Source organism: Xenopus laevis, chromosome 2S (assembly GCF_017654675.1).
Source record: "Xenopus laevis strain J_2021 chromosome 2S, Xenopus_laevis_v10.1, whole genome shotgun sequence".
In the NCBI taxonomy this organism is placed as follows: Eukaryota; Metazoa; Chordata; class Amphibia; order Anura; family Pipidae; genus Xenopus; species Xenopus laevis.
In genome coordinates, this window is record NC_054374.1 from 40,343,925 (window position 1) to 40,369,994 (window position 26,070).

At 41.3% G+C, this 26,070-nt stretch overlaps 2 protein-coding genes and 1 long non-coding RNA gene across 3 annotated transcripts; all 3 read right to left on the reverse strand.

Annotated features, from left to right (window-relative positions):
* Positions 1–1,101: 1,101 nt before the first annotated feature.
* On the reverse strand, positions 1,102–9,489 carry LOC121400501. The gene is made up of 3 exons (XR_005965779.1): positions 8,759–9,489; positions 8,512–8,671; positions 1,102–1,593 (listed from the first exon to the last, which is right to left on the reverse strand). It is a non-coding gene; the product is annotated as an uncharacterized LOC121400501 (long non-coding RNA).
* LOC121400500 lies at positions 1,706–7,394 on the reverse strand. Its single transcript, XM_041583701.1, has 2 exons — positions 6,895–7,394; positions 1,706–2,246 (listed from the first exon to the last, which is right to left on the reverse strand). The coding sequence occupies exons 1-2, from the start codon at positions 7,248–7,250 to the stop codon at positions 1,985–1,987; spliced, it is 618 nt and encodes a 205-aa protein (XP_041439635.1). The 5' UTR covers positions 7,251–7,394; the 3' UTR covers positions 1,706–1,984.
* Positions 9,490–16,584: 7,095 nt separating the features above from the next.
* Positions 16,585–18,308, reverse strand: LOC108709364 (protein kinase C delta type). The gene is made up of 3 exons (XM_018249136.2): positions 18,144–18,308; positions 17,532–17,660; positions 16,585–16,875 (listed from the first exon to the last, which is right to left on the reverse strand). Exons 1-3 carry the CDS (start codon positions 18,276–18,278, stop codon positions 16,762–16,764), a joined length of 378 nt encoding a protein of 125 aa, XP_018104625.2. The 5' UTR covers positions 18,279–18,308; the 3' UTR covers positions 16,585–16,761.
* Positions 18,309–26,070: the final 7,762 nt, after the last annotated feature.

The following is a 26,070-nucleotide window of genomic DNA, read 5'->3' on the forward strand; positions in this document are numbered from 1 at the left end:
CAGTTCATGTTCTCAATGAAATGTACCAATCAAACTTTTACATTGTTCTGTGCCATTGTTTTTTTTTGGGGGGGGGGTACATTTGACTTGAGTATTTTCAGTATAAAAATAGCTAATATTAAATCTAAGAAAACAGAAAAGAGTTGTGATCTTCACTACCCCCCAGCACATCCCTCTATCTTAGAGGGACAGAGTTTGACATCTGCTTTATAACTATGAAAATAAGAGATACGGATGTCAGAAAAGCCCTCTTTGGTTCTTCTCAAGAGTCATTATGTGATAGTGAGAGAGTGTTATTTATTGGTTACTGTATAGAATTGTCATCATATTTACTTCCATCTGAGTGAACCTTTATGCTCACCTTCTCATGTGCTCTCAGTTGTGTTGTCACAGCTTCTTGAACCCTCCCTCATAGACGGCTGAGCACAGAATTATAGACTCACAATACCATCAGCACCAATAGTGGCCAAAGAGTGCCTTTAAAAAGGTATCTGATTTGAACCAGTTAATTTTATTCATCCAATAATTTACATAAATGAAACACATTTTCCAAAATAGCTTTGGCAATGGTTATTAATAGTATAGATCTTCCGCTTACCACTATGCCAGTTGGCTTTTATATGACAGGAGCATCCCTGCCGGCTGGTCTGAGTATGACTCTGTCCTGGACACCAGCAAATACAAATGTGACAGAATTGTGGTGTATTTGAAGGTAATTGAGGGTGAGAGTGACCATCAGGTTTATAATAGATGATCCAGAGGAAGGCAAAAAACCCCATCTTTAGCCATCTCCAATTTGCTTCAGATGGGGGGAAAATTCCTTCCTGACTCCAAAACGGCAATCGGACCAGTCCCTGGATCAACTTTCTACTGACTATTAATACCAGCAGCCTTTATTTTCTAAAAGGCCTGGTTATGGGGGATGAGGATTATTATGGGCCTATTTATCTTGACTAATATATGATTCACGGTGGGGAGCGGAAGGAGGGAGTTGTGGCTAGGCAGCATTTAGGGACCTACAGCTCTGCCTAGTCTATTCTTATTCCTTTGATCCTAAAACTTTACACCTTCACATTCACAACGCTAATGGGCTTATTTTTCTTTTTAAAAAGGGGCCTACAATCTGCAGCTCTATCTGCTGAAATATTACTCCCTCCTATTGGGACAAAGAGGCACAAGCATACGGACGGCCTCATCAGATTTTTCTATATTTTAATGGTGAACTAAATTAAACTTGCAGCCAATCAGAAGGTGCGCTAAGTTCATCTTCTACATTGGTGCAATGGGGATCCCTATTTACATTCACACACCACTTCATACCTTTCATACTTATTGCAGCAAATCACAGTGTAAACAGGCTGAAAGTGGTGTTTCTTCAGCAGTTAATTTACTGTTATGATTTGCTGCAAATTTCTATCAGGATATGGCATATTCCTTATCCCACATAGCTAATCCCATTCCCTTTACTATAACCCTTATAGTACCAATAACCCATAATTATATACATATATCCCTTATTCAACATCACTATTCCCATATCCCTTTACTATAACCCTTTTTGTACCCATATCCCATATTTATATACATATATCCCTTATTCAACATCACTATTCCCATATCCCTTTACTATAACCCTTTTAGGCCAAGGATACCCCTATCCCCTGGGGCATCTCTCATCCCCCTCAAGAATGACACAGAGACTTAATTGGTGCAAAATATGTGTGGAAGTCACTTTCTTTATTTATTACTTTTTGCTAAAAAGGACTAGGTACCCCCTGACCCCCAGCTGCGGCTCCTATCACCAACCTGGGCATTGTGCCCACACCGTAATAGACAACCATAGGGAGCAGGGATCATGGGGCCAAGCGCCCTCTGTGACCAATCAGTCGCCCATCCTCCTGCTCCCAACCGTGTGCATAACTGGCGCTAACCCCAGCCCCTTGCATGACTCAGACAAGACCGTGCAGTCAAAGTCTGCTCCACACTAGTGACTCTCCAAAGGGTAGGCCTGCACTGTAACCGTCTTTTCTCCTGGAGCCGCACTGCCGCTGACCCCCACACATTTGTAGCTGCAGCTGATTTCAGGGAGTACCTTTGACTTCACATATAATAATGCTCCAGAGGAAGGCGAAAAAAAAACCCTTCGGTGTGTGTTTCCAATTGGCACCGCAGGGGAAAATTCCTTCCTGACCCCATCTAGGCGATCGGTCCGAAGACCCTGGAGCACCTTCTTAGCCTCCATCCACCTACAGGGTGGGAGGGTGGGAAACAAAAACAAAAATTAGTCTGCTGCTCCTGGCTTGGTTTCCTCCTTAAGCATCTGTCCCTTCTCTGCCCCAGCCCCCTTTACCTCCCCCAGCCCGCCCCCTTTTTTCCAGCCACCAGGTATCTCTCCCTTTGTTCCCTTTGTATGTGTCCAGGGGGAGGGAAAGGGGGGGCTGGGGTGGCAAACAGCCCCAGCTGCGTGACAAAGTACCTAAAGCCCTGGGGAAGGGGTCCCTTGCCTAAGTCCCACTCTCCCCTATACAGGTTTCGTTCCCTCTAGGCCAAGGATACCCCTATCCCCTGGGGCATCTCTCATCCCCCTCAAGAATGACACAGAGACTTAATTGGTGCAAAATATGTGTGGAAGTCACTTTCTTTATTTATTACTTTTTGCTAAAAAGGACTAGGTACCCCCTGACCCCCAGCTGCGGCTCCTATCACCAACCTGGGCATTGTGCCCACACCGTAATAGACAACCATAGGGAGCAGGGATCATGGGGCCAAGCGCCCTCTGTGACCAATCAGTCGCCCATCCTCCTGCTCCCAACCGTGTGCATAACTGGCGCTAACCCCAGCCCCTTGCATGACTCAGACAAGACCGTGCAGTCAAAGTCTGCTCCACACTAGTGACTCTCCAAAGGGTAGGCCTGCACTGTAACCGTCTTTTCTCCTGGAGCCGCACTGCCGCCACCCAATGGAAAAGGGGGGAGGGGTACCACCTGTCCTTTTCCATGGCCCACCTATACCTCCTGTGACTTCCACCACTCCTGAATAAATGACCCGATGTTCCCTAAAAACAGATCCAAACCCTCACTTGACAGATGAACTCCATCTTCCCTAAAGAACTGGTGTTGCTTACTTCTTATGTTGTCGTGCCTTATGATACCTTTCCCAAAGGAACACATGAATTTATGCATGGCCCGGTTCACTTTCTTTCTAGCTTTCTCCACGCCTTTGGGTGAAATTGCCCCCCTCCAATTGCTCCTCTGTATAATGTCTGACCAAGCTAACCCCCCGACCTTCCTGTTTTCCAGCATCTCCGACAAGTCGGCCCTCATGTTCTCTATGAGTGCTGGAGTCTTTTTTGACGTGAGATTGTTTCCCCCTGTATGAATTATAACTAAATGCACGAAATTAACTCGATGGAGCGCGTTATAGAACCTACCTTTTAGCTGCTCCCATCTCATACCTCTCCAACCCTGCCATGCCAACTTCATGTGTTCCTTTGGTAACCCCAGCTGTTGCCCTGCTGCATGCTTTTTGGCCCAAAAAATAAATGACTGCCCTATGACCAATATGTTGACAGCAGATCCACACTTTGCTGCGAAGTAAATACATATGCAGGGTTAGCTTCCATTTCTCATTTTTCCACGGGCCGTATATACTTCCTATATGCCTCTGATTTCCATCTCCCCCTCTTTTTATCTTCTCTATACACTCCCCCCTCATTGCTGCCTCTGTTGCTGCACCTATTCTGAAAGAATGTGAACTAAATTTCTTTGGGTCCCAACCATTGACTATTACTGCCTTCTTCAGCACCTGGCTAAACTGGAAAGCAGAAAGGGGGGATGAGTCTTTGTGCAGTAGTAGCAGCTGCCCACCCCCGGGCCGGACTGTCCTATAATTCACCAGTGCCTTGACCGTACGTTATTTTACCTGTGGCCTCTATACCTATCCACCTCCCTTTCCCTTCCTGATCAGTTTTAGATCTACTAACATAGACCAATGCTTTCCCCTCTTGTATAACTACGTGCTTGTCCATTAAGCCTTTCCCTGCTGCCTTTTTTGATGGGGGGACCAATTCACTTAACCGCAACGCCCCCCCCAAATGCTAATGTGAATGCTGCCCTGAACAGCATATATTCAAATTGATCAAAACAGACCTTTTTTAATGCCCTTATGACCAGAGTCAGCCTGCTTTCCACTATTGGTTCTCTCTCATCTACTCTAGGGCCCTCCGCTCTTGCCCATCCTTTATAACTTTCCTAATTACTGGGCTGCGTACTATCTCAGGTCTACCTTCTGCTACTGAAAAATGGGAAATCGCCGCTAGCGTGGCGCTGGCGCCTGCTTTTGATTTTCCCTCCCTATACATTAACGCCAGAAATGACAACAAATCCTTAGTGCTGCGCTCCCTCTTACCGCTTTCGCAGAATAGTTGCCATCTTTTCCATGCCTTTTTGTATGCGGCAAGAGTTCTCTCGGATACAGATTTCCCGTACAGCTCTTCTAAGAGAGGTTCACCAACTGCCATAAATTATCAGGGCAATTATGAGGTGTTTTTGCTGCGTTGGGTGCCAATTTAAAGAAAAGATCCCATTTTTCCCTTGACAATGCGTCTGCCAATGTGTTCTCTACACCTGGGATGTGCTGCGCTCTAAATGAGATGTTAAACCTCATGCAAATTAAAACTAACTGTCTCAATAGATTGATTACTGGGGCTGAATCCGATGATAAATTATTAACTGCACACACCACCCCCATATTGTCTGATATGAACCGAATTGCTTTATCCCTAAAATCTCCTGCCCATAGCTCCAGTGCTACTACTATGGGGAATAACTCTAGCAAAGTCAAATTCTTAGTTAAACCCAACTCACGCCATGCTTGCGGCCACCTGCCAGCACACCACTTTCCTGCAAAGTAAGCTCCATAACCAATGCTACCTGACGCATCTGTTAACAATTCCAATTCTCTGTTATTCCTTGTCTCAGATAACCATAACCTTATTCCGTTAAATTCTGTCAAAAAACTATCCCAAACACCCAAATCTGCTCTTAACTCCTTAGTTATCCTTATTTTGTGGAATGGTTTTTAACCCCTGTCGTAGCCTTTTCCAACCTTCTCTTAAATATCCGACCCATTGGAATTATTCTACATGCAAAGTTCAGCAGCCCCAAAGTCTGTTGCATTTCTCTCAACGTTACTTTTTTAGTCCCCATTAAATTATGTATTGCCTGCTTGCTTTTTTCTACTTTATCCCTTGGCAACCTGCACCTCCTGGCTTTTGTATCTATCTCAATTCCCAAAAAGGTCAACTTTGTAGTTGGCTGCACTGTCTTTTCGTCCGCTACTGGGACACCTAACTCTTTTAGCATCTGTAAAAATATTAACAAGGTTTCCTGGCATTTCCCTGTTTGTTTGGGCCCTATGATTAAAAAATCATCTAGGTAGTGGGCTATGGCCCGCATTCCCCGACCTTTGGCATATAAGCCAATGCAAAAATGTGCTAAACATCTCAAAATATGAACATGAAATTGCACATCCCATAGGTAAGCATAAATCCACAAAAAATGCTCCCTGAAAATAACACCCGGTCAACTTAAAACTCTCTGGGTGTAAAGGTAAAAGCCTAAATGCAGACTCTATGTCCACCTTTGCTAACAATGCCCTGTCCCCTTGTCCCTTTACGATTTCTAAAGCTTCGTCGAAAGACTGGTACTGCACCTTGCACTGTTCTTTATCTAGTGCATCATTCACTGATGCCCCTACTGGATATGAAAGGTGCTGTATCATCCTGAATTTACCCTGCTCTTTTTGGGCACTACGCCTAGTGGAGATACCACCAGGCCCTCTATGGGGAGGACTTCAAATGGCCCTGCCATCCTACCTGCTTTTACATCTTTTTCAATTTTTGTTTTAAACATCCTCATGCTGGCCAGCTGATTTTAAATTTTTATAGATTTTACTAGGGGGGGGTGTTTGCGCTACTGGAATCTTAAAACCATCCAAAAAACCCTTTGCTAAAAATACTGCTGCCTCTTTATCTGGGTAACCAAGTAATGACTCACTTAGCTTGCCCATCTGCACTGGCGTTGCCGCTCTTTTGCTGAGCGCCTCGAAAGGGCTGCCTGTTTGCTTGGGTCTCCCTTTTCCTGTTACATTCACTTACAATATGAGAAGATCCACATGCAGAGCATGCATGCCTAAATTTGCATGCATACCCTCTATTACATCTCCTCTCGTTGTATGCGAAACACACGTTCCTTGGTTTTGACCGTATAGCTCCCTTTGTTCACATTATGGCTTGTACTACTCTCTTTAGACACCAATCTTGTCCATAAATCTATGTCCTTCTGCCCAAAAGATAACATTTTACTATTTACAATCTTTTCCTGAAAGCCTGGTCATAATCATACCATGAAGTACCCTTGTAAAACAGATATGTGTCAATTATTGTATCAATGTACTTTATGATATTCAAACTCTGCTCCGGCTTTTTAACTAGGTATACGCTTGAAAAAACCAAAAAACCTTTCAACCAATCAAATATCGATTTTCCCCTTCTCCCTTTTTCCTCCTGTTTCACCCCTTCTTCCTTTTCTTGAACTGCTTCCCTAGTTAAACTGTAAATATCCACAAATTTACCCTCTTCTATAGACTTTCTCGCTTTCTTAGGTAAATGTGCTGCAGTCTCTGTAAGTGCGCATGCATATGTATCCCCAGCCCCAGCTAGGACCCATTACCGGAGTGGTTCTTTTGAATTTTTCTCTATACCCCCACCTTTCTCTTTGCCTTCAGATACTTCTTAAGTATGGCCACCATTTTACCCCCCTTCTGACTCACTATCTGAATCCTCTGAATCAGAATCCAAATCAATTGGTATGTCATGTTGCACATTCAACACACCCATAGGTGCCTCCTTTGCAGCGATTGCCACGATTGGTCTCTGTGTGGCTTGTATCCTCTTTCTGCACCCTTGTATTTGCTGGATAGGCTTCTTTTTCCCTCCTTGTTGATGGGCCTGCCTCCTCCTCTTGTCTTTGCGTTCTTTCTCTCCTCCACTGCAACCAGCTCTCCTCTTCCTCCCTGTTTCTAAATGGAGACTCGGCACCCGATAACCATCCCAATATGGAAACTCCTGTTCCCACTGCCCATCCAGGTATCCTCTGGTTATACCATTGCCTATGTGCAGGAAAAAAACTCATAATTATTGTCATAACCTCCATACTCAGTATTACAACCATCCCCCTCCCACATGGCATTAAAACCGTTCCGTTCCACTGTTGGCAGCCTCTATGACCCCATCCCCTCTGGGGGTTCCGTTGCTCAAAAACAGGTCTGTTGTTTCCCCTAAATCTGAAACTCCCCCCTCCCCTGGTCGCTGGGGCTTGGAAATGTTCAGCTCCCCATGCGATGGCCATGTTCTGATCCTCTGCGTCCCTCCTCCTCAGGGTTGGGGGCAGCTTCCCTCCCCCAATCCTCTTCCCCTGGAAGCTCCTCTATGCTTGCTCTGCCACCCTGGAGGGAAACAGGGGTCGTTGGTGCTGGATCTGCCCCCTGAGGGTATCTGTGGGGCCCTATTGACTATGCCCCTCGTGCCCCCCCCCCCGTCCCCTTGGTGGTGGCTGGTGCCTTATTGCTTATGGGGTGTAATGCATTGGTGGCCGTGGGAGGACTCGTTGGTGGCATAGGGGGGGGCATTGGTGGCCGTGGGAAAAACATTGGTTGGCAGTGGGGACCCCCTCCGAGCCCCCCACCCGCCTCCCCCTTGAACCTCCAAACCGTCTTCCTTGGATGCTCCTTGTTGTGCTGCTCCCCGATCCTCTGTGCGGCCTCCAAACTTCTTTCTTTTTCGCAACCGCCGGTCCAGCGCTGTTCGTCGATCCGGAAGTGACGTCATCTTGATCCGGTTCTTCGTTTCTCGCGATGCTTCCTCTCTTCGCTGACGACGCCGTCTCTTCTGCCGCATCCACTGCTCGCTGACCGACTCCCTGACCTGCAGGGAACAACTTACCCTCTTCTTGGGCCTAGCGATGTCCCCTGCCGAGCCTTCTGTCTCTTCCCGGAACCTCCTGGGCATCAGGGCTTTCCTCTTCGTCGCTCCGATTTCCACCCCTTGGGCCGCATTCGCCTCCATCTCAGCGATGACCGGATCTCTCAAGCTGCAGATTTCCTGGTGAGTTCTTGCCGCACAGCTCTTAGCGATCTGCCTGAAACAAAAACAAAAATTAGTCTGCTGCTCCTGGCTTGGTTTCCTCCCTTAAGCATCTGTCCCTTCTCTGCCCCAGCCCCCTTTACCTCCCCCAGCCCGCCCCTTTTTTCCAGCCACCAGGTATCTCTCCCTTTGTTCCCTTTGTATGTGTCCAGGGGGAGGGAAGGGGGGCTGGGGTGGCAAACAGCCCCAGCTGCGTGACAAAGTACCTAAAGCCCTGGGGGAAGGGGTCCCTTGCCTAAGTCCCACTCTCCCCTATACAGGTTTCGTTCCCTCTAGTACCCATATCCCATAATTATATACATATATACCTTATTCAACATCACTATTCCCATATCCCTTTACTATAACCCTTATAGTACCAATAACCCATAATTATATACATATATCCCTTATTCAACATCACTATTCCCATATCCCTTTACTATAACCCTTTTTGTACCCATATCCCATATTTATATACATATATCCCTTATTCAACATTCAACATCACTATTCCCATATCCCTTTACTATAACCCTTTTAGTACCCATATCCCATAATTATATACATATATACCTTATTCAACATCACTATTCCCATATCCCTTTACTATAACCCTTATAGTACCCATATCCCATATTTATATACATATATCCCTTATCCCACATAACCACTGCCATATCCTGTATACTTTTACCCATAAACTTTACATTTAACGTACAGTATGTGCTACAAACTACAGGGAAAAGACAGGAGAGCATAAAAGAAGAGCAAGAAACAATTGTAACATTCCTATTCCAATATAAGATACCACCCACCCTTTTTTACCTTAACTTACAGTATATTAAAGTGGAGGAAAAGAGAAAAGAGGAAAATGAGAAAAGAAAATGGTAAAAGAAAAGAATGGGACAGGAGTAAATATGAGAAGGAATCCTAACATTTCTATTTCTATATAACATCCTATCTATAAGAAAACAGTAAAACAATGGGATGGAAGTTAGAAAAGGAAGTAAACTTACTTAATTCTATACTTACCCCTAAACCTTACCTTATATAAAGAAACTGAAGTATACTGAACGGTGTTAATTAACAGTGCACTGGATTACCATAAGTGCACTGTATGTTCAGTATACATTTTTACCCTTATCCAAGGGTCTGTTAGAAAGTCCATTTAGAAAGTCCGGATTGCAGCTATTCCTTTCTTCTGGTGGGGCCTCCTGTGATGTACTGTGTGCTAAAGAAGAAAAGAGTGCATTGTTAATAGCATAACTCTGTTTATTACTTTATAAAAAGATGTCCCCTCCCATGTAAAATACACATTTCTAGGAGTCTAAGAGCACAAGTACACTAGCAAGTGTGCATTTCCAACAGCCTATCTGAACATTTTTCTGAAGCTAAAAAATTGCTTTTTTTTTACTCCAGAGATTATAGCTTTCCTTACTATTCAATAACTGCAGGTTTTTGGTTTTGCAGCTATCAAAAAGCAAAGTAATATTCTATACTTATATACAGTATACAAAAATTTAACAACTTAAAACATGTGGTCAGTACTACTGCACTGAGCTGTTTTAGCAGCTTTTATTACATTAAAATTAGTGGCAATACTAATTAGAAGTCAGTCAATATTGAGAATATGTTTACTGATTTCTGTACTTGTTTCCTTGGCTGTATAAGACATGGCAATATTTAAGGGAGAGACTTCTAAAAGGTATGGCTATGGGAAACACAATTCATTGACTGTTCTTTGTCTAAAAAAATGCAGATAACTACATCATGGAGAGACAGTCATAAAAAAAACTTCTCAGTCAAAAGATGCAGGCAGGATACAGAATAAATATGAAAATCCCCTATTTAACACGAATAAGATGAGAGGTTACCTAGGTATATCAAACCTTAAACTGAATTGCTGTTTAACACCACCATGTATGCCATAATAGCAATCAGCTGATGGACCTCCCAGGGTAAACAAGTCCACCTCTATCATTTACATTTAAATCATTAATACTCTATTAAATTACTGGGTAAAAAGGAGGATTTCAACAATTCCCAGTACATGAGAATTACAAAAAATAGGTTTATGAATTTCAACTGGAAACAATCAGTTTGTATTTTGCACATAGTGCTAATAAAAAAATCTCTCCCAAATGGCAACAAATAAAAAAACAAAACAAATCTAAATCTATACACACAATCTCCCTTAAAGGAGAAGGAAAGGATAAAACTAAGTAAGCCTTATCAGAAAGGTCCATCTAAATATACCAGTAAACCCCCAAAGTAATGTTGCTCTGAGTCCCCTGTCAAAAGAAACACTGCATTTCTTTCCTTCTATTGTGTACACATGGGCTTCTGTATCAGACTTCCTGTTTTCAGCTTAAACCTCCTTGCCCTGGGCAAGAGCATGCTCAGTTTGCTCCTCTTCCCCCCACCCCTTCCTTCTCTACTGTAATCTGAGCCAAGAGCAGGGAGAGACTCAGGCAGGAAGTGATGTCACACCATGTTAATACTGCAGCTCCTATTCTAAACAAACAGAGAGTTTCTAGAGCTTTTTACTCAGGTATGGTAAAACATTCTACAGAATAAATATAGCATTCTAGCTTGCACTATTGCAGCTAATCTATTGGCAATAAAATGCCTCCGTATCTTTCCTTCTCCTTTAAAAGCCACATAACCAGTAGAACACTCAGATTACATCAGTTTGAGGTGCTTAGAGTATTGGCAGTAAACAACAGACTCTGCAATTACTCTCCAGTATAAAGTACTGTAGATGGTTAGGAGGAGCAAGGTGCAGAATAAAAACTATCTTGAAAAGCTTGCAGCAAAATATATTCTGCATTTTAAAATAGATGAGGTGCTGAATAACTGGGGCCAAATATCCAGAATATTTAAGGTTTGCTTGCAGGTCTGTAACAAGCATCTGGCTGCCACATTCGGAGATCCACTAGAACTTGATTCAGCTTTTGCATCCAGAGATTCCAGTTTCAATCGCTTTCTGCAGAACTCGACCAATACATTTCTGCAGAATTGGACCTGGACCAATAAGTTTCTTCAGAATTGGACCTGGACAAGTCATTTCCTGCAGAACTCGACCAATAAGTTTCTGCAGAATTGGACCTGGACCAGTCGTTTTCTGCAGAACTCGACCAAAAATTTTCTGCAGAATTGGACCGTTGACATCTGTCGAAAATGATATCTTCTTCTTCTTCTACTTCAGATTTATAACCAAAAATACTCATACAGTTTTCCTGTTTGAGCTTGATTAAACAGCACTGAGACTGTTCACTGCAATGAGACTGTTCACTGCAATGAGATTGTTCACCGCACTGAGATTGTTCACTGCACTGGGATTTTTTACTGCAACAATAGAAGATGCACTTCAAGCATCTTTGCATACAATCGAAGGTGGTCCTTAGTAGACTGCTGTTTGATGGGCACCGTGCATCTTCCTCAATCTCCATCTGTAAGATATCCTCAGTTTCATCACTGGTTGCAGGGCTTGATTGCTGAGGAGTGTACATGTTCTAACTATGTGTGTACAGGTAGTCCAGTTTCCTCCCACTCTTCACTCAAAAATTCCTTCTCTTCTAGTCTCTCAGATCTGTTGAAGAGATGGGAGTGGCCTGTTTTGAATCTGACACACTGAAAACTCAATACTCCTTCTTTAAGTAATCCTATCTCATCTTTTCCATTCTAATAGATTTATTTCACTTTGCATCCAGAGATTCCAGTTTCAATCGCTTTCTGTAGAACTCGACCAATAATTTCTGCAGAGTTGGACCTGGACCAATAAGTTTCTGCAGAATTGGACCTGGATGAGTCATTTTCTGCAGAACTCGACCAATAAGTTTCTGCAGAATTGGACCTGGACCAGTCGTTTTCTGCAGAACTGGACCAAAAATTTTCTGCAGAATTGGACCATTGAATTCTGTCGAAAATTATATCTTCTTCTTCTTCAATCGCTTTCTGCAGAACTCGACCAATAAGTTTCTGCAGAATTGGACCTGGACCAATAAGTTTCTGCAGAATTGAACCTGGACGAGTCATTTTCTGCAGAACTCGACCAATACGTTTCTGCAGAATTGGACCTGGACCAGTCGTTTTCTGCAGATCTCGAGCAAAAATTTTCTGCAGAATTGGACCGTTGACTTCTGTCGAAAATGATATCTTCTTCTTCTTCTACTTCAGATTTATCACCAAAAATACTCATACAGTTTTCCTGTTTGAGCTTGATTAAACAGCACTGAGACTGTTCACTGCAATGAGACTATTCGCTGCAATGAGATTGTTCACCGCACTGAGATTGTTCACTGCACTGGGATTTTTTACTGCAACAATAGAAGATGCACTTCAAGCATCTTTGCATACAATCGAAGGTGGTCCTTAGTAGACTGCTGTTTGATGGGCACGTGCATCTTCCTCAAACTTCATCTGTAAGATATCCTCAGTTTCATCACTGGTTGCAGGGCTTGATTGCTGAGGAGTGTACATGTTCTAACTATGTGTGTACGGGTAGTCCAGTTTCCTCCCACTCTTCACTCAAAAATTCCTTCTCTTTTAGTCTCTCAGATCTGTTGAAGAGATGGGAGTGGCCTGTTTTGAATCTGACACACTGAAAACTCAATACTCCTTCTTTAAGTAATCCTATCTCATCTTTTCCATTCTAATAGATTTATTTCACTTTGCATCCAGAGATTCCAGTTTCAATCGCTTTCTGCAGAACTCGACCAATAAGTTTCTGCAGAATTGAACCTGGACGAGTCATTTTCTGCAGAACTCGACCAATACGTTTCTGCAGAATTGGACCTGGACCAGTCGTTTTCTGCAGATCTTGACCAAAAATTTTCTGCAGAATTGGACCATTGACTTCTGTCGAAAATGATATCTTCTTCTTCTTCTACTTCAGATTTATCACCAAAAATACTCATACAGTTTTCCTGTTTGAGCTTGATTAAACAGCACTGAGACTGTTCACTGCAATGAGACTATTCACTGCAATGAGATTGTTCACCGCACTGAGATTGTTCACTGCACTGGGATTTTTTACTGCAACAATAGAAGATGCACTTCAAGCATCTTTGCATACAATCTAAGGTGGTCCTTAGTAGACTGCTGTTTGATGGGCACGTGCATCTTCCTCAAACTCCATCTGTAAGATATCCTCAGTTTCATCACTGGTTGCAGGGCTTGATTGCTGAGGAGTGTACATGTTCTAACTATGTGTGTACGGGTAGTCCAGTTTCCTCCCACTCTTCACTCAAAAATTCCTTCTCTTCTAGTCTCTCAGATCTGTTGAAGAGATGGGAGTGGCCTGTTTTGAATCTGACACACTGAAAACTCAATACTCCTTCTTTAAGTAATCCTATCTCATCTTTTCCATTCTAATAGATTTATTTCACTTTGCATCCAGAGATTCCAGTTTCAATCGCTTTCTGCAGAACTCGACCAATAAGTTTCTGCAGAATTGGAACTGAACCAATAAGTTTCTGCAGAATTGGACCTGGACGAGTCATTTTCTGCAGAACTCGACCAATACGTTTCTGCAGAATTGGACCTGGACCAGTCGTTTTCTGCAGATCTCGAGCAAAAATTTTCTGCAGAATTGGACCGTTGACTCCTGTCGAAAATGATATCTTCTTCTTCTTCTACTTCAGATTTATCACCAAAAATACTCATACAGTTTTCCTGTTTGAGCTTGATTAAACAGCACTGAGACTGTTCACTGCAATGAGACTATTCGCTGCAATGAGATTGTTCACCGCACTGAGATTGTTCACTGCACTGGGATTTTTTACTGCAACAATAGAAGATGCACTTCAAGCATCTTTGCATACAATCGAAGGTGGTCCTTAGTAGACTGCTGTTTGATGGGCACGTGCATCTTCCTCAAACTTCATCTGTAAGATATCCTCAGTTTCATCACTGGTTGCAGGGCTTGATTGCTGAGGAGTGTACATGTTCTAACTATGTGTGTACGGGTAGTCCAGTTTCCTCCCACTCTTCACTCAAAAATTCCTTCTCTTCTAGTCTCTCAGATCTGTTGAAGAGATGGGAGTGGCTTGTTTTGAATCTGACACACTGAAAACTCAATACTCCTTCGTTAAGTAATCCTATCTCAACTTTGCCATTCTAATAAATTTATTTCACTTTGCATCCAGAGATTCCAGTTTCAATCGCTTTCTGCAGAACTCGACCAATAAGTTTCTGCAGAATTGGACCTGGACCAATAAGTTTCTGCAGAATTGGACCTGGACGAGTCATTTTCTGCAGAACTTGACCAATAAGTTTCTGCAGAATTGGACCTGGACCAGTTGTTTTCTGCAGAACTCAACCAAAAATTTTCTGCAGAATTGGACCTTTGACTTCTGTCGAAAATGATATCTTCTTCTACTTCAGATTTATCACCAACAATACTCATACAGTTTTCCTGTTTGAGCTTGACTAAACAGCACTGATACTGTTCACTGCAATGAGACTGTTCACTGCAATGAGATTGTTCACCGCACTGAGATTGTTCACTGCACTGGGATTTTTTACTGCAACAATAGAAGATGCACTTCAAGCATCTTTGCATACAATCGAAGGTGGTCCTTAGTAGACTGCTGTTTGATGGGCACCGTGCATCTTCCTCAATCTCCATCTGTAAGATATCCTCAGTTTCATCACTGGTTGCAGGGCTTGATTGCTGAGGAGTGTACATGTTCTAACTATGTGTGTAAAGGTAGTCCAGTTTCCTCCCACTCTTCACTCACAAATTCCTTCTCTTCTAGTCTCTCAGATCTGTTGAAGAGATGGGAGTGGCCTGTTTTGAATCTGACACACTGAAAACTCAATACTCCTTCTTTAAGTAATCCTATCTCATCTTTTCCATTCTAATAGATTTATTTCACTTTGCATCCAGAGATTCCAGTTTCAATCGCTTTCTGAAGAACTCGACCAATAAGTTTCTGCAGAATTGGACCTGGACCAATAAGTTTCTGCAGAATTGGACCTGGACGAGTCATTTTCTGCAGAACTCGACCAATAAGTTTCTGCAGAATTGGACCTGGACCAGTCATTTTCTACAGAACTCGACCAAAAATTTTCTGCAGAATTGGACCATTGGCTTCTGTCGAAAATGATATCTTCTTCTTCTACTTCAGATTTATCACCAAAAATACTCATACAGTTTTCCTGTTTGAGCTTGATTAAACAGCGCTGAGACTGTTCACTGCAATGAGACTATTCACTGCAATGAGATTGTTCACCGCACTGAGATTGTTCACTGCACTGGGATTTTTTACTGCAACAATAGAAGATGCACTTCAAGCATCTTTGCATACAATCGAAGGTGGTCCTTAGTAGACTGCTGTTTGATGGGCACCGTGCATCTTCCTCAAACTCCATCTGTAAGATATCCTCAGTTTCATCACTGGTTGCAGGGCTTGATTGCTGAGGAGTGTAGATGTTCTAACTATGTGTGTACGGGTAGTCCAGTTTCCTCCCACTCTTCACTCAAAAATTCCTTCTCTTCTAGTCTCTCAGATCTGTTGAAGAGATGGGAGTGGCCTGTTTTGAATCTGACACATTGAAAACTCAATACAATACTCCTTCTTTAAGTAATCCTATCTCATCTTTTCCATTCTAATAGATTTATTTCACTTTGCATCCAGAGATTCCAGTTTCAATCGCTTTCTGCAGAACTCGACCAATAAGTTTCTGCAGAATTGGACCTGGACGAATAAGTTTCTGCAGAATTGGACCTGGATGAGTCATTTTCTGCAGAACTCGACCAATAAGTTTCTGCAGAATTGGACCTGGACCAGTCGTTTTCTGCAGAACTGGACCAAAAATTTTCTGCAGAATTGGACCGTTGACTTCTGTCGAAATGATATCTTCTTCTTCTTCTGATTTATGACCAAAAATACTCATACAGTTTTCCTGTTTGAGCTTGATTAAACAGCACTGAGATGTTCACTGCAGTGAGACTGTTCACTGCAATAAGATTGTTCACCGCACTGAGATTGTTCACTGCATTGGGATTTTTTACTGCAACAATAGAAGATGCACTTCAAGCATCTTTGCATACAATCGAAGGTGGTCCTTAGTAGATTGCTGTTTGATGGGCACCGTGCATCTTCCTCAATCTCCATCTGTAAGATATCCTCAGTTTCATCACTGGTTGCAGGGCTTGATTGCTGAGGAGTGTACATGTTCTAACTATGTGTGTACGGGTAGTCCAGTTTCCTCCCACTCTTCACTCAAAAATTCCTTCTCTTCTAGTCTCTCAGATCTGTTGAAGAGATGGGAGTGGCCTGTTTTGAATCTGACACACTGAAAACTCAATACTCCTTCTTTAAGTAATCCTATCTCATCTTTTCCATTCTAATAGATTTATTTCACTTACCACTATGCCTCAAGTTCTTTCTACTTTCTGCCAAGGTTCCCATGTGGTGTTGGTGTAGTCGGCTGTACAGACACTTGTACACTTGCAGTAGACGGCAGATCTGATGTTCATTGATGGAATTGGCCATGAATGGTACGTTGCCGTCATCACTTGCTGTACAGGGAGTTTGAGGTTAGTCCACATGAGCACAGAAAACACTTTACTCCTGCCATTTCCAGTTGGAATCCACATCGGAGAAGCCTTCCACATTAGCTCTCTTAGATGTCTCAGCGCAGAATCCTGGATGTATGACTGGTAACTTATCTGCTGGTGGCTATCAAAAGAAAGCAACACTCTTTGTTGTATTATATATCATTTTAAGCATGAACATATAATATATGATATAGTATGGTCACATATATATGAATGACGAGTAGCTAAAAACGGGTATTTATTTAAAAGTTCTGCACTCTGTGATTAAGAAGGGTTTTTACTACATAGGTTTAAGACCCATAATCCAGAAACCTATTATCCAGAAATAGTTAAATGTTTTTCTGTAATATTAAAACAGTACCTTGTATTTTTTTCTATCTAAAATATATTGAATCTTTCTTGGAAGCAAAACAATCCGGGTTGAATTCAACTGGGTCATGGACTGTGAAGCTGCTGCAGAGCACTAAATGAGTAATAAATCTAGGACTGTGCAAGGCAATTGCAGGTCTTTGAAATATATTTATAAGCAGTTTAGTTTCTCCAGGCTATAAGCTTGAAAATGTTAAGAGGGTTGAAGTATTATCCCCTTTAATTAGCTTATTAGTTACATGCAAAGAAGAAAAATATGATATGACAAGGTATATGGAAGCTCAGTTTCTGCAAAGACCAACCAACTGCCTATGAAATGCTCCAATAAAGTAAACAGCCTATTAGTCTCTCCAATAAGAAAAACTTGGCCTTCCCAACTCCCATTGCTTGGTTCAGTTATAAACTTACAATTTTGGGCTGGAAAGGTGCCTTTATTTTTCTGTTTTCCAGCTCACTCCAGTTGATTCTGGCATAGAATGAGTGCTTCCTGATGTTGCCATTTACTCCTAAGTGTTTGCTCTTGTTCATCTCCAGAAGCTAAAAATAAAAACAAACATTTATCTGAATATAATAGATGTAGTCAGGCACCATCCAACAATAGGAGGGGTGTCCAGCTTATTAGTATCCACCAAATGTATCTATATTTAACCCTCTGAGTTGAAATTAGAGCACTGCTTACATTAGTGGAAATGAACCTGCATGTAACAGAGAAAGAAGGTCATGGAATCCCGTCACTCTATTTGAAAGTACTGCCCCCATGTACCTGATCCCTGTACCCTGTGCCCCCATGTTCCTGACCCCTGTACCCCCATGTACCTAACCCCCAGTACCCTGTGCCCCCCATGTACCTGACCCCTGCGTCCCCATGTACCTGACCCCTGTACCCCCATGTACCTGACCTCTGACCCCTGTGCCCCATGTACCTGAACCCTGTACCCCCATGTACCTAACCCCTGTACCCTGTGTCCCCCATGTACCTGACCCCTGTGCCCCATGTACCTGACCTCTGTTTCTACTTACCTTTGGCAGAAGGTCCAGCATTTCCTGGCTCATGTGACGCGGGTATTCAAGCTTTCTCTCCTTAATCTCAAACAACTCCTGTGCAGAAACCAGTGATGGGGCAAATGGCTGTCTGCCGGTGGCCATTTCGTACATGATGACCCCGAATGACAACCAGTCCACTGCAGCATCGTACTTCTCCAATGACAAAACCTTCAGAAAAAAAGTACTAATTATCTTCTTGGGTAACAGAAACACAGTTATATAAACTAGACACAGCAAAGGTGTCCAAAATAGAAAAAGACAAATAGATTTGAATTCCTCTGTGTATAAATTACATTAAAAAAAAAGATTGCTGACCTCCGGCGCACGGTATCCAGGTGTTCCTGTCAATCCGCTGATCTTCTTTCGGCCGATCATTCCTTCAACAGCGAGGCCGAAGTCACAGATCTTGATGTGCCCGTTGTTATCCACCAAGATGTTTTCAGGCTTCAGATCACTGCAACATAAGCGCAGGAAATTAAGGCAGGAAATATTAGAAAGAGAAACGTGTGAGAGTGAGTCAGGGGTAAGTAAGTACATGCACATTAAAAGGTAAAAGAAAATAGATATTTTTGGAATAGGCCCATCTGGAAGCAATGAAGTTAAGTAGTAAGAAAATAGCAACAGATAAAGGATATTTAAAACAAGAGGTGGTACAGTAAAGGCAGATTATACAGAGAAAAAGATGCATTGCTTGGTTAAAATGAAAGGCTTAAATCACAATTTTTTGTGAGTCTGGACAGAGTGTGAGCCACTACATGGAACTGTCCCTAACTGACTGCACCAGATATAAGGGGTGCAAACTCAGTTTGCTAGATCAAGAGCAAGATAGTCTTTACGACAGTTCTTTCCAACTACTGTATTGTGTGCCAGTTATTTACTATAGGTTTGGGATCCGTTATCCAGAAAGCTTCAAATTACAGGAAGGCCATCTCCTATAGCAGTGATCTCCAACCAGTAGCTCGCGAGCAACATGTTGCTCTCCAACCCCTTAGATGTTGCTCCCAGTGACCTAAAAGCAGGTGCTTCTATTTGAATTCCACACCTGGAGGCAACTTTTGGGTGCATAAAACCAGATGTACTGCCAAACACAGTCTCCTGTAAGCTGCCAGTCCACATTAAAGGGCACCATATATCCAAACATAGTCTTTATTTAGCATCAGCAGGGACTTTTTGATTTTTTAAAATTTGAATGTGGCTTACTGGAAAAAAAAGGTTGGGGATCCCTTTTCCAGACCAAGTCAGCAGTTTATTAGACTTGTATATGACAACAACTTCCCAACAGCTTGCCCAATCAAATGTTTTAAACAAAAAAATTTGACAGGCATGAAAATGTGGGTTGAAGAAAATAATGTTGATGCGGTCCTTTCACAGTGGGTCACTTATAGAACTGGTGGTCAAGCAATCACATCATCCTTGTTTGGCCCATTTCATTGGTGGCCAAATCTGGAAAAAATCTGCTCATTTGGTGTCCTTGCCAGACAAGCATATTTGACAGTATATGGCTAGTTTTAGAGATTAAATTGGTCAGTGTGTTACACAATCTCTCAATACTACATTCTTATGGCATGGACATTCAAATTTTATTATTTATTAGCACAGATCAGAAGTACAAGACCAGCATATTCTAATGTAATCAGGTATGTGCCTTTGTGTCTGATCCCCAGCTTTGTTTAGTTCCCTGTCTGAAGCATCAGTAATTACAGGAATGTGTTGGCTTACATACCCTACCACCCTGAACATGTGCATCAGTTGCAGAAAAAAAAGAAGTTTAGCTTTAAGAGGTAGGTTGTTTGTCTGAAATGATGATTTGGCAACTTCTAAGTAAATTCATACTCACATTCATATTAATCCAGATGGTTATATACACTGAGGTTCATTACAGTTAAAATGTTACAGTTCCATTCAAAGTCTTTGCTATAGTTTTTCACTGTAAAATAAAATTGCAATTGTACGCTATTTTAGATATGGCATCTTTACTTCTTGTGTTGGTTATTGGTTGCTTTGTATGTAATCTGTATGTTCAGTGTATATACCCAATTATTGTACAGCACTTGTGGGATATGTTGGCACTTTGTAAATACTTATATATACTTTATGATACTTTACAATGACATGTGCAACTTTTTGGTCATCTGTATGTAGGTATTGGAGACTATACAGCAGGGCCAGATCTAGGGGCAGGCAGAAGAGGCACCTGACTGGGGCACAACAATAGGGAGACGTTGGGCAGGTACCTTGTGAAGGGTCTTCTACCTACCCCTAGTCCAGGTTCACTCAAATCCATTGTTAATCTCCCCTCTTGTCACTGCTGCTCCCCATGCAATGTCACTGTGTATGTGTGGGCACGTTTGTGCATGCACATGAGGGTCGAGGTGGCTGGGTGGGTTACCTAGGGTGCCTTGGCCATTCCCTGCTATACAGTTCAATAATTGCACTTTTGCACTTGACTGATTCCATTGCTTTCTCTGAACTATTCAATTGAGCTTGAGGCCAGAAGGTAGCTGCCATGCTGATTTAATTTCTGCACATAAATGCCTGCAGTTGGACTAGTTATGTGGAAACACGGGAAACATCATGATTTAAATATATTGGCCTTCAGTAATGTAACATATTTGAGAGATAACTGTATGAAGTTAGACAACCTTCTTATCTTATGCCAGTCCTGTATGAACAGAGCTCATGTAGCCGGTGATTGTAGCCCAGTATGATAAGAGACTTGTGTAGGATACCAAATTTGCACAAAGCCTGGGGCAGATACTGTACATGTTCAGGTGTATTGGCTGCAGGAACACTGACTGCATTGTCTGTGTATATATAAATATATATATATATATATAAATATGTATATATATATATATATATATATATATATATATATATATATAATCATAGTAATGGAGAGCACACACAAAAAGAATCCACCAACTGCCTGGGTGCCAAGTGGTAGTTCTGCAGGCACATCCACAACAATAACTCAGCACACACAGGGCTTGCTTAAGAGATGAAAAAATCCTCTTTAATTGTGCAGCCTATATATAGGCTGGTGTTCACCAAAAGGGAACATACCTAACTGAAATGGGCATATCCTGGCCTTAATGCTATGTATTATCACAGTAAGGGGCTGATTCACTAAGCTCGAGTGAAGGATTCGAATGAAAAATACTTCGAATTTCGAAGTATTTTTTGGGTACTTCGACCATCGAATTGGTTAAATTCGTTCGAATTCGAACGAAATCGAACGAATCGAATGAAAAATCGTTCGACTATTTGACCATTCGATAGTCGAAGTACTTCCCCTTTAAAAAAAACTTCGACCCCCTACTTCGGCAGCTAAAAGCTACCGAAGTCAATGTTAGCCTATGGGGAAGGTCCCCATAGGCTTGCCTGTGATTTTTTGATCGAAGGATTTTCCTTCGATCGTTGGATTAAAATCCTTCGAATCGATTCGAAGGATTTAATCGTTCGATCGAACGGAAAATCCTTCGATCGATCGATCGCAGGATTAGCGCTAAATCCTTCGACTTCGATATTCGAAGTCGAAGGATTTCAATCCGAGGGTCGAATTTCGAAGTATTTTTAACTTCGAACTTCGAAATTCGACCCTTAGTGAATCGGCCCCTAAGAGTTGCATTCCTTTTTTTATTGCACAACCTAAATAAGTTCTTGTGACTGAATCAGTTCAGATTTTTCAGGATACAGTAAGAGGGTTATTTATCAAAGTTCGAACAACTTGAAAAATCAGAATTTTTAGTGGAATTTAATTTAATTTACTTTGGATTTAATATACTTTGAGGCTGCAAAAAGTCTGAATCAAAAAATCCTCCTTCAACCTGTTAAGGGCCTGTAGAAGTCAGTGGCAGAGGACCTATTTGCAGTTTAAAGATATTATTGGTTGTGATGGGTTTTGTACGATAATCCAAATATTTCGGGCTTTTCCACTGATTTGAGGACGTCAAATCCGAAAGATTTTTATGTTTTGTTTTTTGCGAGACAATCTGAAAAAGTCACGATTTTCGTGCAACAATCCGAAAAAGTAGTGAGTTTCCTGATCCGATTTTTTCGAATTTTAAAGTTTAAAGTTTAAATAAGGGCAAATTGTGGATTCTAGTTTGGTCGAATTTTTTTTATTTAAAACATCTGAAAAATTTGGATTTTGATAATTAACCCCCTTAATGTCATCTTTTGGTAGAAAGGTAGCTGGGTAGAAAAGATGTTTTTGTTTCACCTTATTTTAATTATACCATGGTTTAACCCTTTGCCTGCCAAGCACGTATGCAGGCAGGTGTTTTAACTGTCGAGGACATACTATGTACGTCTTGCAGAAATCAGCAATTCTCTATACATCTGCAGCTTTAGCCGACTCTGCAGAGAGTGGGCAGCATTGACAGCCCCCTGGGCAATGAGGATGAGTGGATGTCATGTCGGTCCTGAGACAGAAGGCGAATCGGCAGCAGAGAAAATTCATATGCACTATTTTTGTTTGGGGTCCGCATATGCCACCTGATGTTTATCTGTACATATTGGGCATCAAATATGTAAAGTAGACCCTTGGCATCAATATTTAGGGTGTTTTACAATTGTATGTAAGAAATGCTAAGATAAATGCAGCCAATTGCAATATTTTTAGGCAATTTTCAGAAATGTCACTTTGTATGGTTTTCTAGATAGAATTATTTTTGTTGTTTTTGTTTTAATATTTCTCTTTTCTGTTCACAGGTTGCCCTGTCTGATGCATAACCTTCCCATTCTGTACTGTGAGCAGATAAATGTGGAGTCATTGAATCTTATCTCCTATGGGGAAGGAGAATCATCTTGCAATGTTGGTTTGTTCCAACGAATAACATTTCAAGTGCCTGTAATTGATTTGTTCATATTTATAAATAGGTACATTTAAAAAGGTTTGATGCACATACCCCGCATTGCAGGGATTTGTATGTTACACCTTGTACACGTCAACTAGCTGTCTTTTTCTTTTGTTGATATATTTAGTGACCAGGTAAGATGGACAGTGAAAACCATCTCCAGAGTGGCAATGAAAGAAGGACCATGTTTTTCCCAGTGTCTTGAGCAAAGCTGTAGTTTTCTGTTTCTGTAGCAGGTGAAATAAATTAGTACCAAACAGTAACCATGAATTTCTTAATGGAAGGAGTCATCTTTTCTTCAAATGAAGTATCAAAGGCATCTGTCCCACAGTATGTGTTAGGAACCCATTTATTTTAAAGACATCTTGTTGCTTTGCATATTTAATGTGAACACCCTAAACGCCTTCATTCAACTCGATTATTTCTGCTCTGAAATCTGGTGATAATATAAATTATTGGAAACTGACCCTAGAATAATAGTTTCACTTGCATTCAAGAATGTTTAATATACTGTAAGCAGGCAGTGCTTTTGGCACTTATAGTTACAAATACAATAGTTCTGGAAGCATTACATTCTGAGTATAGAGACTTCCAGTGGGTAATGTGCTGGTTTTCAGTCTGTACATAATATGTGCCCATTATTATGGCATCGGAGTAGAGTTATACTATTAATGAAGAGCCTATAGTTTTGCTTTGGAAGCTTAAAATGGGTATAATGTCCCAATATCCTCTGTGTCGGGCTCCTGCTCTCAAGAGCCGCCAGAAGCAGATGGTTCATAATGAAACTGGATCGCTTAGATATGTTGCTCTCCAAGTTCATATGAAATGTTGCTTGGTTTCTAAATAAATTGATCCTGCTACTGTGGCTAAGGACTTTTAACAAAAAAAAATGCTTCAGATTACTCAAATTGTGCTGAAAACATTGACTGCTGGAACTCCTTCAGATGGTTATCTTTACAATGTATGATGTGTCCATAATTAGTGCAAGTATCGAGTAGTGGAACTTGCAATCCCTTTAGCATCTTTATGTATCATATAAATACCTTCACAATACCCACTACCTCACTAAAATAGCAAGGTTGTGTGTATTACCAATATTAGCCTACTAAATATATATGTTTATGGAGTTCCTCATATAGTTCACATAATATGCTTAATAATGCTTAATAAACTGGAGCAGTCTAGCCTATTAGCCAATATATTGAATGTTTATAGGACCAGTAACACCAAAAAATGAGTGTTTTATATGCAGTCAGGTCAGAGAGGAGTGTAGGCAGAAGTGCAATGCACTTACCTCTTCTGTTTGCTTTCCCATATTTCAGGCCCTCCAGTCATGCACAGGATCCCCATGCTGCCTGCTCGGCACCAACCCCCCAGTTGTGTGTGTTTGCTTAATAAAAAAAAGCCATTTAAGCTTTAAAAAGAAGAAAAGACACAGGTTGCACAGCAGATAGAAAAGCTCTGTAGAATACAATGGGTTTAGTTCTTACACAGGAAGATATAAACTGGGCTCAGATGTCACCCTCTACAGCAGTATGGAATTAAAAACCATGCTGATTTGCTTCAGTTCCTATTAAAATATATAAGAAGGCAAACTTTTGTCACCAAATTAAGTATTTGCAAACAAAATGTGTTGACTAGTGATGAGTGAAATTTTTTGCCAAGTTTCGCGGTGAAAATGACGCCTATAGACTGTAATGGTTGAAAAAATCTGTTGTACAATTTGTTGCACATAGACCAATGCATTTTGGTGAATTTTCTCAGTTTTGTGAATTTTCAGCGAAACGGTTCAGATTCGCCCCTCCTTACCTGTTCCACCAGTCTGATGCCTGTGGTGGAATCAGAGTAAATATTTGGTATGGCATGGGAAATCATCTGAAAAGTTATCTATGCCATTGCCTATATCTACCCACCATAGTGTAGCCTCTGTGTAATGCAAGTGATAAATCATGCCAGAAAGCCCCACAATCACTGGTGCACCCAAGTATAGTTGTTGAAAGTCACTGCTAAAGGGTGTCTAGGCCTGCAATGACAAAAGATGAATGTAAGCAGTAGGTAAAGTATCTCTACCATTATTTTATTGTTGCTGCCTTCAGTAGCATGAGTAACAAAGGGTAAGTTGTATTAACTGAAAAGTTTACCTCTTATTTCCTTTTGCAATTAACAAATATGTCATACCACTTTTTGTTCTATGTAAAATCAGATTTTACAGAACTAAACAAGATTAGGGAAGATAAAACACTACATTACAGGCAGCAATAATTATGTAATAGACAAGGTTTTAGAATGACAGGAGGGTAATGCTCCCTTTAGTCAGTAATAGCAGGTCTCAGGCCCCAGTGAGTATACAAATGTTAGAGACACACAATCCAGAACAGTGAGGATTACACAGACTGGAGTAAAGATGCAATAGTATCCTGGCCTGGTGAATGTTTCAGTGATAGGATCCTATCAGATCAATCCAGACTGGGGCCCTAAGAACAGTAGGGTAAGTAGAGACCCCATCTTCTCACTCAACCTTTCCACAGCATGAACTGCTATCTAATTGGATGGGATACAGAAATGTCAGAGTTGAACCTCCTGTCCAAAATATAATTTCTACCAAAAACACTGATTGCTCAGGTTAGTGATATTGCACTGCTATTATTCTGAACACGACTGTATAATTAATAAAAAAAATCTAGCCAAACTATAATCTATGATTTGCTCTTATTTATCACAAAAAAACACACACAAAAAATTGGATCATCAAAAACTGTGACTTTTTCAGATTGTCGCATGAAAACCATGACTTTTTGGATTGTCACCTGAAAAATCCAAATTTTTTCAGATCTGACGCCCGAAAAGTCAGAATATTTTGTGAAATCAGCAGAAAAGCTCGAAATGTTTGCATTATTGTACGAAACCCAGCACAGACAATAATATCTTCAAATTGCAAATATGACGTCTGCCATTGACTTCTACAGGACCTCGACAGGTTGAAGATGCAGTATTTTCAGATTCTGACTTTTTGCAGCCTTGAGGTATAATAAATCTTGAAA

Excerpts from the sequence above, each read along its gene's own strand:
- LOC121400500 (XM_041583701.1), bottom strand. The coding sequence starts at position 7,250 with ATGCCATGTGGGAGGGGGATGGTTGTAATACTGAGTATGGAGGTTATG. Across the intron at positions 2,247-6,894 it reads TGCAAAGGAGGCACCTATGG|GTGGATGGAGGCTAAGAAGG; the intron begins GTGTGTTGAATG and ends CCCACCCTGTAG.
- LOC108709364 (XM_018249136.2), bottom strand. The coding sequence starts at position 18,278 with ATGTACGAAATGGCCACCGGCAGACAGCCATTTGCCCCATCACTGGTT. Across the intron at positions 17,661-18,143 it reads TGCTGGACCTTCTGCCAAAG|CTTCTGGAGATGAACAAGAG; the intron begins GTAAGTAGAAAC and ends TTTTATTTTTAG. Across the intron at positions 16,876-17,531 it reads CACCTTTCCAGCCCAAAATT|CCACCAGCAGATAAGTTACC; the intron begins GTAAGTTTATAA and ends TTCTTTTGATAG.